The 12430-nt window shown below is 31.2% G+C and overlaps 2 protein-coding genes across 2 annotated transcripts in view; one reads left to right on the plus strand and one right to left on the minus strand.

The window, feature by feature from the left end:
- Positions 1–12430, plus strand: part of LOC126823271 (cysteine--tRNA ligase, cytoplasmic) — a 151422-nt gene that overhangs the window by 4840 nt on the left and 134152 nt on the right. Inside the window, exon 2 of the mRNA XM_050551998.1 lies at positions 2486–2571. Coding sequence (XP_050407955.1) covers positions 2486–2571 — 86 coding nt within the window. The remainder of the gene's footprint in view (positions 1–2485; positions 2572–12430) is intronic.
- LOC126823289 (uncharacterized) overlaps positions 4626–12430 on the minus strand; it is an 84915-nt gene continuing 77110 nt past the window's right edge. The window contains exons 4-7 of the mRNA XM_050552035.2: positions 11138–11267; positions 7739–7912; positions 7049–7227; positions 4626–6841 (exon numbers count right to left, since the gene is read on the minus strand). Coding sequence (XP_050407992.1) covers positions 6482–6841; positions 7049–7227; positions 7739–7912; positions 11138–11267 — 843 coding nt within the window. The 3' untranslated portion in view covers positions 4626–6481. The remainder of the gene's footprint in view (positions 6842–7048; positions 7228–7738; positions 7913–11137; positions 11268–12430) is intronic.

Below are 12430 nucleotides of genomic sequence, written 5' to 3' on the forward strand. Positions count from 1 at the left end.
GAATTAGTAAAACGAAAAAGTCTGTCGAATTTCAACAATTTCTGTAGATTACTTCCAGAGTTACAGCCCTTGTTTTAGTTTTTAGAACCTTGTGAACCCTCAAACGACGAAAATTATGATGTCATCTGTATGAAATTGTCTATTAAAGTCCCCTAATTACCTACAAAAGAACAAATATACGACAACTCTTGCCAACCACTCGGACGATTTAGCTGCTGTGGCCGTATGTTTAGTTGCCTGGCAACCTATCTTATTATATATTGTCTAGTTGAGTATGGTGTATGCATATATACGGATAGAAGGTCAGATTCCTGTGTCTGTACTCTGTACACAAACTCAGCGCTCAAAATTTACCACGGCAAACGGCAAAGCCATGGTAAAAGCCGACACAAACCAGGTCTGCCACTGCATAATTTATTTTTGTGTGCTGTAGTAGACCCTATCATCCCAAATTAGTTTAAAGAAAGAAGTATTGGTATTTTGTTTATTTATATTAGAAGTTGTGTAGGTCTTTAATAAATTTGTACTGTCGATCCGTCTGTCCGTCATCCACAATTTCGTATGAACGCTCTAACACCAAAACGTTGTCATCCGATTGTTTTGAAATTGATATATGTTGTTTACGTTAGTGAGATGAAGAATCCTATTTAATTTCAGTAATTTCTGTTAATTACTTCTTGAGTTATGGACCTTGTTTCACTTTGTTGCACCTTGTGTTGTGAACGCTTAACATTAAAAGCACCGATCTGCATGAAATTTATATGCATCATTTAGATTAGTAAAAAGAAGAATCCTATTGAATTTCAACAATTTCCGTTAATTACATCTAGAGTTATGGCCCTTGTTTCACTTTATTGAACCTTGTGAACACTCTAACATCTAAAGTTATCTGCCAATCTGTATGAAATTTATATGCGTCATTTAAAGTAGTATTATTAAAAAGAATAATCCTATTGAGTTTCAGCAATTTCCGTTTATTACGTCTAAGAGTTATGGCCCTTGTTTCACTTTGTTGAACCTTGTGAACGCTTTAACGCCACCAGTTATCATCTGATCTGTATGAAATTTATATTCAACATTTAGATTAGTGAAACCACGAAGCTTATTGAATTTAGGGCTGGCAATAGATCCTGTTTCAAGTATCGATTATCGCCGACCATCCGCCGATCAATAATGGATAATATCGGCAAATTATTTTGACTTACAATTGGTTTGAAAACAATCATAATTTGTACATGAATAACGAATTATATGCGAGTTTATGTTGTGATATCATTCTGTATACATGTAGAATTTTTTTCATTTATTTGGCATTTGACAATAAAATAATAGCATTCCATAGCAAAACCAAGGTGTAGAAAGAAACTCGATCAACTTCGTTTGGAAGACATAACCGCCACCGCTGGCCATATCTTTGTCACTTATGACCTGAATAATAATGAGTAAAATGTAGTATTTCCTCTTCAGACATTTCTTCGCAAATTCCTTGATAAACTAATAACGGGAAAGTACGTGTTTGACTTAGAAACAGAGAAGACAAAAGAAATGGAGAGTCAAATTACAGTTGTAGGCCCAAGCACACATTGCAAAGAATACAGTGATAAGGATTATTTTTATGGACTGACTTCTTCTTACAAGTGAAGTACCCATAATTGTGCGATAATCGATATTTTAAAACTGTATCGATAATCAATTTTCAAAATGCCTACCGGCGATTATCAGCAATATCAATATTTTCCGCCAGCCCTAATTGAATTTCAGCAATTTACAAAAATTAATTCTAGAGTTATGGCCATTGTTTCACTTTGTTCATCCTTGTTAATGCTCGATTGATGAAAGTTATCATCCGATATGTATGAAATTTATATGCATCATTTAAATTTGTGAAACGGAGGTCTATAGAATTTCAGCAATTTCCGTATATTTTTTCTAGAGTTATGGCCCTTGTTTTACTTTGTGAACCTTGTGAACGTTCGAATGACAAAGGTTATCATCCGATCTATATGAAATTTATATGCATTGTTTAAATTAGTAAAATGAAAAAGCCTGTCAAATTTCAAAATTTTCTGTAAATTGCTTCCAGAGTTAAGGCCCTTGTGTCTGTAGAACCTTGTGAACCCTCAAAGGACAGAAATTATAATCTGATTCTGTATGAAACTGTCTTGTAAATGCCCCCAATTGCCTACAAAAGAATAAATATGCGTGGGCGTATGTTCTGTTGCATGGCAAACTATCTTTAATGTTTTATAAATGCTTGCATTACAGATAAAAGAATAAATATGCAACAGCCCTTGTGGACTGCATGGACGACTTAGCTGCTGTGGGTGTATTTTTCATTGCCTGGCAATCTATCATTTAGTGTAAACAGATTTGTATTCAGTTAAACAATTTAATATGCAAACTTACCGGTAATCAAATATAAGGGACTGTACCCCTTTAAGAATCAATGAATGTATGAAAACATAACCTTTTTGTGTGATTTCAGATAAACGATCACAGCCTTTATGGACACCACCTCCAGGCTCGCCACCAGTTCAGTTAAAACTATTCAACAGTCTTAGCCGAAAGAAGGTAGGATTTTTGTTGGTCTCATATAACCCTGCTGTATACATGTATAAAATCGTCTGTATAAATTTCAAATCAATCGGGTAGAATGTTTAAGCTTTCCAACTGAAATTTCCACCTGTGATAACCGAGTTGCAAAGTTAAGGATCACTCAATGTCAAGGTTGCTGGAAGTTTTCCACTTCAGCCTCAGCCTTTCTGCTAAGATTATGTTATGAACCACTTCACATCTTGGTCCAAACCTTTCTAATTTACTTTACTTTTCATTATGCTAGTAAGTTAAAAATTTCAACAAATGTATCCGTATCTATTTCTTTATGTGTTTGTATCACGTCCGCTGATTGGACATTATTGTTCACATGACTGCGGTAAAGGGAGATGGTGGACCTAAAGGTTCGGGAAATTCAGACTAATCTAGCAATGACTAGATATTGTAAAACTTGCAGTCTTTGCTTCAGGAACATGACCATATGCTGGTCTTGCCGAACTCGAACATGACTGCTATATCACCCTCGGTGGAACCAGAGGTTAAGCCCCATAGTAGTAGTATTATAATCTTTGGTTCTAGAGAGCACATTTAATTAGAAACTTGACTGATGGGGATGATTTAAGGTCAAGGTAGGTAACATTTGTAACCCTTTTTTTTCTGGCATTTTCTCTTTGTGTGATGCAAAACATTTGACAAAACATGTTTGTTTTTAAAAATTATTTTTATTTTTTTCTTATTGAAACGTTGACAAGACAAACGATGCTTGATGAGTGTCATTTTGTACACTAGTCTTACATATTATTTTAACATGTATATATTAATAACAATATCATTGTATTGTGAACATTTTATAATGAATCCCATGAAAGGGGTGTGTGTTCATATGATGACTATTTACAATATAACAATAAACATATATTCGGCACATACTGCAAATTGATACAAATACAAACAATTACAATATGTAGTGCAGAAATAAACATTGTTGACAGTCCTAATTTTTTACTGATTGCAATTGGAATTAGTTGATTTCATCAGACTTATATTGATAGGGATGGAATAATCTTACGTTTGATGACATATTAATATCTGTTATTTCTTCGTATACATGTAATGTAACTACAATAATATTCAAATTATTGACTCTGCACAGCAAGAGGTCTGAGTATTAATATCTTTGTAAATTAAAGAAAGTAATTAATATTTCTCCTCCTCCAAAAAGTTAAAATATTATGTAAATATTAACACATCAAACTATGAAACTAGTCAAGCTTTTAGCTCATTTATTACTTTTGCTTGTCAAGATATTAATGGATGTTGAAAACAACATCGTATCAAATAGAAATACTCTAAATTTTCTAATAAATATTTTTCTTAGAAATTTTGTACAATATAATACAGCAAGTGAATGATGGTGATTTTCTCAGAACAGATAATGTGAATTTAACTACAAATAATATCAATAGAAGGATAAGTGTTTTTCATCATGAAAAAGTGCTTTACATGTTGTAGTGCATGCATCTATATGACATATATATTATAATATTATGAGTAAAGTATAGACAGATGCAACACTAAAAAAAGCACATACACACCAAAATAATTAAGGCGGCACACACAAATATACTGGACATATTTTACCTTTTTTCTATTTTTTTATGTAAGAAAAATAAATTTGAAACTAAAAAAATGTACATATTTTTATAAAATTATATACACCTATAATACATTAATGATTTCTACAGTTATAAATTAAATTTCAGCTCTTAATATTATTAACAAAATGTACAAGTAAATGAATTAGAGTATTAATTCCTGTGTTCACTCATTCATCTGATATTGACTATGATATATAATTTATAAACTACAGGCTAACTTATATTTTACTTACTATATATATATATCTATATATCTTATTGTTCTATTATATAACATATTATTAGGAAGCTCTGTAATTTCTTCATAACAGAACAAATAAAGATGGAATCTAGGTAAATATTATAGTTCAGTCTCTCAATATATATATATATATATATATATATATATATATATATATATATATATATATATATATATATTTCACAGGCATTTACACAAAACAAAAAATATTTTCCCTAAGTAATATCTTAAGCACAGGTCTTATTAACCTTGCTTGAAAATTGCACTTTTTATTTTCAAATGCAATAATATGGACTTAATCACAATAAGCACTTAAAGTATACATATATATATTTCATACATTCGTGTATGGCAATTTAGTTTTAAGGTATTGTAAACCCCAGCGGCAATTACTCATTTTTAATGGTAAATGAATAAATAATTATGAAATAGAAAAAAGATAATAAGATGTACTATTATAAATTTCCAAACTAGAGATTAATATAAAAAAAAACATTGAAGTCTTTCATGTAATAAGTACATGTATGTAGCACATTAATCTAGTAAGTAATAAATTAGCTCCTATTCGATTCTAAACTAACTCTAAGAAAAGGTTAGTATATATAGATATTAATATGGAACTCAACAGTATAGACTTATATAATCTTCAGTGAAAAAAAAGTATTATACTTTTCTTGATTACATATTATACATTAAATAGCAAACATGACAAATTCACATTTAAGCTTACAAAAGTGCAATGACTGTCGACATGTATTTATAAAAATTCATAAATTAATGAAAAGAAATTTCATACTTGCATACAGTGTTATATAATCAATGTAGAAAGGCAATAATTGTATTAACCACACATTGTTATACTCAATGTAGAACTCATATTTTACATGTAAAATGATATGTTATGTTCTTATACTATCACTTTCAGTATGGTTCCATAACCAGTTTATTCTATACATCATACCTACAATGACCAAATTTCATATTTTAATGAGTTTTTGACATAATTTGACAAGAGATTTTAAGACAAACACTAATATATTTGGAGATGGAACCAATGACACTCTGATTAGTACCATTACTATCAATTATTATATTTTGTACAATTTATCTAATACAAATTATATAAGAAGTCTGTTTAAAGGAATTTAAAGCAATAGGGTCTCTGTGACGGTCTGATTTAAAATTAGTCTTTACACCTTTAGATATATTATAAATAATTAATCCAAATAATACCATTTATCCACTGTTGTGTAAAAGGGGATTCAGGAAAATAGTTTGTTAGCTACCTAGAAATTGTAAAATTGAATTACATCAGAATTTTTTTTTTGGGGGGGGGGGGAGAGAGAGAGCTAGTCCAACTACTTGGAAAGCCTCCCGTTTCTTTATTTTTTAACAATGTTCACATTATCTTTAGATTTGCAATATTTGGAAAGATAAATATAAATTGTTATTAATGGTATTAATCTGTTTATTATTAATATACAAGGTGTATGTTAATTGATATTACTAAAATAGATACATGTAAATTTATATTAATGGTATTAATCTGTTTTGTTATCAATATACAAGATAAAAGGTGTGCAGTCAGTATTTTTGGTTCCTGATTAAAGCTTGCAAGGTGTAATAATTTAATATAAGGCATTTAAAAGTTCCAACAAATTATCACATAGTTAATGAAAAAAAAATATTTAAAACTCGGTGGCCACATCGCACAAACTTTAATTTTCAGTTACAATTTTAAACAGATTTTCAATACCGTGCCTGCCTAAGCAAACGTTAGTATAAGGTCACCAAGTTTTAAATGTACCGGTAGTTGACATATATATCAAGGAAGAAAATACAAAGGTTTTACCCCCCTGACCCGCTCATTAACAATTATATTCTAGCCTCAGTGCTGTATGTTTTTGGTACGAATCTATAATTGGGTATTCTAAATACTAATTCTACACATTTTGCTTTTTTCCCTTCCTTGATGATATATGTTGCTACTTATTAAATATTTACAGTGCAAGATAGTATGATAACACAGCTATAAGAAACTATTTATTAAGCTCACACAAAAGCATACAATTGTCATCTGAACGCTGGTTGAACAAAAGAGTAAACCAATTAGAGAATTAAATAGTATTAAATGTATTAAAGAATTATTTGAATGACCACTACTAAAACTGTCTCTTATTATCTTATCCACGATAATATTGCTATCTATTTTCCTCTCTGTGGTGGTTGTCATAGAGCGGGTGGTGGTTCGATATTCACGATCTCTCATTGGTACCTTAACAACAGGACACAACATAGTATCTGGATCACGTAGCCATACATGTATGCCAAACACTTGAAAATTTTTATTGTACATACAGGAGGGTAGCTGTGATGTATCAAACACAAACTGCAAAAAAGTTGAAAAGAAAATAAATATTCGATACTTGATCAATGAATGTTTTGCATGATCAGTTGGATTGTAATTCTGTAGTTATTCCCCTTTAATTGTTTGTAATAAACCCGAACTTGCACCAGTTCCCATCCAATGTTTCAGCAAATGGGCTCAGTTTGCAATACTAATTAAAAGAGATAGAACCTAGTGTTAATCACCTACCGGATAATACTGAGGTGATATTCGAAACCATGTCAGGTCATCTTCTAAGAAAGGTGAGGGAGCTCCTTGAAATGACCAACCAAATGCCCCAAGCTGTCCTTCTGAATTATACATCAGAAATACTGGATACATATCCTCACATTTCATGTTGGGTGTTAATTTCTTGAAATAGTGTAAGCCTGAAAATTGGAAAATTGTGATATCTAATATTTTGTCCAATTTGTAGTGACTTTCTATTCTAGCTTAAGCTATTGATTAACCAATATGTAGGCCTATTAATATCTTTACAAAATGTGAACAATTCAAAATGGTAGAAGACTTGTGTTACTGAATTTTGTTTTAAATAAAGCATAAACGTAAATCAGGCATGATTCGGTTTATGTCTCTAAGGAATTGCGTTAACATTTTTATTGGAAAATTGATTTTTCAATTTCGGTTACCGGTATATGGAATTTTAAACAATGGTCTTTACTTTCTGAATTTATTTTCCATTTTTTTGTTGATTTTTTTAAAATGAAAGATTGTACCTTTGAGAAATAAAGTTCATTTACTGTTGAATTGATTTTTTCGGCTTAGAGCATTATTTGTCTAGAGTTATAGTGTATTGGCAAGATACTAGTATAGCCAGGACATGGATAAATCAATAAACTTCGAGAATAATGGCTATTCAACTATCATACAAGTACTTACCCATTTTTGGATTGCAGGTATGTGCTACCCAGTCTGGACTTAAATGCCTAGCACTTAATGGTATTTGTTCATAATGTTCTTCAACATTGTAGCCTGTCTGTAAAAAGAAGCCTCTACCTGGGCTAACATTCGGAGCATATGGACTGCATATCAACTTCGGATGTTTGAAATAAGCTGAAAAAGAAAATAGAAGGGATCTCCAATTATTTTTTTTTATTAAACCCTCATTTTAATGTTCATTCCTTTTACAAAATCAAACTAATTGGATTTGTGTAAATAGAACTGTACTGAGATGCAATGACAATGCACCACTGATTTGACTAGAAGTGCTGGCAGGATATAATGTAGCTGAAATGTAATATTTGGCATGATTGCAGACTGAACATTTACCACACCAGAAATTCAGCCACTCACAGATACCATAACACCTTTACTTTAAAGTGCTTCCAGTGACTCTGGTACTCATGCTGTAATGTGTAATGGCACATTCTCATTATTCAGGTGTCAAATTTGGCATATTGTTGCATATTCCACAGAACTGTATGAGTTATAATGACCCTAGCCTTTTAAAATACACATATAATACCCAACGTCTGCACCATAAAATCATGATTTCCAACATTCATATTTTTCAAATGCAATTTTTTTGTTTGAGAGATCCGATGATGTTATCGTGATCTGTTGTTTTTGCAAGATGAAACTGTTTCCTCAAAAGAAGTTTATAATAATCCATTTATTAAAGTGCTTCATTTTCATTGCGTCTCAGTATGTTTTAGAACTGATTGTTATATTCATACATTACTAGAATAACCAAGTTGTTGAAGTTCAAAGAAGGAAAAGGATATTGAAAGTGTATTGATTTATATATGAATATAGGAATTGTGTTTTGGTTATTAGCATTCTTTTCATAGTTTATAATCTACATTATATGAATTCAATAGACTATGTGAAACCTATAATAATAAACTGGTGTATGAAGTCCTGTAGACAGGATGTGAGAGTTGTAGAGACAAAAAATAGACATATTATATTGTTCATCTTTTAACAATAGATGGAAGGTGTATATTGTTTGTTTCTATATCCCCTTTGTTTGAGAAAAAACAGCTCAGCATTAACTGTCATAGGATACCAGAAATACACTCTGGTAACTTGTTCAGATAAAAGGCCAGATATGCCAAGATTAAGCGATTCTAAATGCCGATAATTTGCCTCCACCTGTGAGATATTTTGTCTCAAAGCACAAGATGTTGACTTTCCTTGCTACTTATTTGCCCCTTGGGTCAGGGGCAGAGAAAGTAACCTTTGCCTCTTTCAACAGATGTATCAGTTTAATACTAATAGATGTGCTTGGCAAGTTTGTAATAATATGCCCTGAGGGAGGCATCACTTGGTTAGCCTCTCTCTTTGTATCCCAAATTGCTAGTATTTACTTCTTATTAACACCATAATTGAATTTTTGCCAGAGATGTGATTGAAAATTATGCATTGAAATATCGAAAATATGGTATATTTTCTTAAAGTGACGCTCAACAGTGCTGTCAGATTAGTTTGTTATTTCTAGTTGTGATGTTTTAGAGTGAAGGGGGAATAGGGTCATGTCACTATGATTAATATGTCAACAAGTTTAATTTTCACTGGAAACATAATTCATATTATATTGATCATACCTTTGATGTGCCTGGGAAAAAAAACTTCTTTCATGCACCCCCCCCCCCTCTATTAAATCTAACTAATCATCTTAATATTAAAAATCATCCAAATTATTACAAAAATTAATAATTGAGTTTTAATTAACTTTTTATGTTTGTCATCTTCTTGATGGATTTTGTTGTAGATATTTTTAGGATAGGAAATGGTATATTTTAAAGTACATGGTGCTATCGGGTTGAATTACTGAATGTGTAAATAAGATCTAATGAAGTGATTAGTAATGTTATCACAAGAGTTAACTCTAATGAATTGAATAAACCTGTTTTTAATGAAATGTTTGCCTTCACTAATCATGCATGTCCAATTTCAGTGCAAATCTAATTGTTACTATTGGCTTGTGGCTTATGAAAAATGATTTCCCCCTACGTTGCTCTTTCTTTGTTATCTTAACAAGATCAAGACGGTGGTCCAATTGGCCAGACGGATACTAGGCCCAGCTGTCTGTGCCATGTGGATATTACTAGAAGAAGTTAGTCCCCCTCATATCCCGAGATTACTTATGCTTTGATTAAAATGTGGTCAGATCTTATTTGTGATTTTTATTTGTTTATATGATTACCATCTATTCTATTATCTATATCTTAATTCATTGTCATATGTTTTATTGGAGATTATCAAAGATTTTGTCATTAAAAGGTTTATTCTGTAGTCTATAAATTGAACTTATTTTGTTGTATACTTTGAAATCAATATAACAAACTCTTCAATAAATTATCTTTTTCAAGATAATTCCTGTTAGTCTGGGAAGGATTTATTATTATCTCAATTGTAATCCCAGTTGCTATAAAAGGAGAATTCTCGGAAGAGAAAAGGACAAGATGCTATGGTTTCTATTACAAAAATAGATCTATTTATGCCATGACGTAACCTATTAGACTCTAACTGGCAAATCTAATTAAGGTACTTACGCAAACAGATTAGAGCTTGGACAGAAAACATTAGTAAAGAAGTAATTTGTGGAGATAAAAGGGATGTAGTGATCAAGCCTACCTGAGTTGCTATATATTACCTGTAACCTAATCACTAGTTGTATTAGACAGACGGATATCTTTGATAGCCTTTATTTTCGGATTTAATTCTTCTCTCAAGACAATAACATGACTATTAAGATGTTTATCCGTGGTAATTTAACCAGTATTCTCTATATGTTACATGCACCACACAGCATAAAAGGAAGATATAAGAATTTTTTTTAATTAAACATTTATATGAATGAGTCTGAGGTGGAGAAAGTTTGATTAAAACTAGAATGAGAGTCTCTAATTTCATTATCTGATTATTGGATAGACATCCAAAGAGATTCTGTGAGAGTATGGCTATTCTTTTGTGTAATGAAAGAATGCTGTTGATTTTGGTACTGGAACCTGATTGGAGTATTGTGCAAAATTCTGTACAATGAAACCACCAAAAAAGCTAAAATGTATTCTTGAATCAATTTCTGTTATTCTAAAGAACTGTGTGGCTACCCAAAATGTATTCCAACTGAGAAGTCAAAATAGTAAAAAAAAAAATATTACTTGAAGATGTTAGTTACAGGGACACCTACCTTGTTGATATCCACTGTGTCCTGGTCATGACCTGTTTTTTTCCAAAATAAATACAACCCTAAATAGCATGATTACCAAAACTTAATCCACGTAATGTATAAATACATGTTTTAAATTATAGTATATTGACAAAATGTATTACCTGTTATAGTGTACATTTGCATTCCTTTTGGACCTCTTTCGACATCAAGTAATATTGGTGGTATGATACCAATTGGTGGTAGACGAATTGTTTCATTTTTGGAATTGAAACCTTTGAGATTGCCAGGAATCTGAAATAAGTTAAATAATTGGATGAAATATCTGTTACTATATTCATTTAATGACATATCCAACCACAATCTATGTTTCTATTTTATTGACACTTTTAGCTCTATTGTTTTATCACAGTCCGCATGATGAAAATAATAGTATTAATCAAGATGGTGCTTGTCAGTGAGTAACAAGAATCACATAAATCATGACTTTAATACACACTAATCATGCAATCTTTAGTTAAGAATTAAGAAGAGGTTAATTGTATAAATCATCATTAGTCATAGAACATAATCTGATTACATTTCCAAAATAGAGGAAATTTACTTCACGTTTATTACTCTTTCATTATCATAATGACTATGTTAAGTAGAAATACAAGATTTGGTAATGCTTCATGATGCTCTTATTGAATTAATTTTAAAACTGTTGGAATATTTTGTGCAGAAAGTCTTTTTAACATGAACCTCATCTGATATGGAATCATTTTTTTTCCAGCTGAAGGTTATACCTAATCAGTTTAAGCAGCCCTTTGATAGACTGAGTTGTGAGCATTGCAGAGATATTATACACACTAGATCCAGTCTCTTGCTCTAACATTTATTTTTAAAATAGTTTATTCCAGTCTGCAGATTAAAAGTTGCTCAAAGTTTATATAACTAGCGATAACGGTTAGTTTTATTGTCATAAAAAAATCAACCAGTTATATAAATGTTGCCCAATATTGGTGGTTAATAATAGGAAGTTATACTGTAAACACTCCAGAAGCTAAGTTGCTTGAAGGATAATTGAGTTGCTCTTGTGCTTATATACACCACCCCTAAGATAATTTGATCTGTGATTACTGAATCCATACCTTTCACTTTATCATATTTAACACAGTGTCATAAACAAACACATCTGATATGTCCCTAAACACTTTAGTTACAAGCCTGGAAATAAGCCAACTACCACTGCCACATATCCAGGCTTTTTCAAGCACAGTGTATCTGGTACCTGTCATTTTGTTCGGCACATATATTTCTAATTCTTGTCAGACGCAAACTGTATTGGTGCATTTTTCATGTAAGAATGCAGGAAACATTAAGAAAGACGTTGCTAAATTATGATTTTAATTTGTGGGACTTCACAAAAACAAATTATGTAGGATCCCAAAAGGAATTTAAACAATGACTAGAAT

Source organism: Patella vulgata, chromosome 6 (assembly GCF_932274485.2).
Source record: "Patella vulgata chromosome 6, xgPatVulg1.2, whole genome shotgun sequence".
Taxonomy (NCBI): Eukaryota; Metazoa; Mollusca; class Gastropoda; family Patellidae; genus Patella; species Patella vulgata.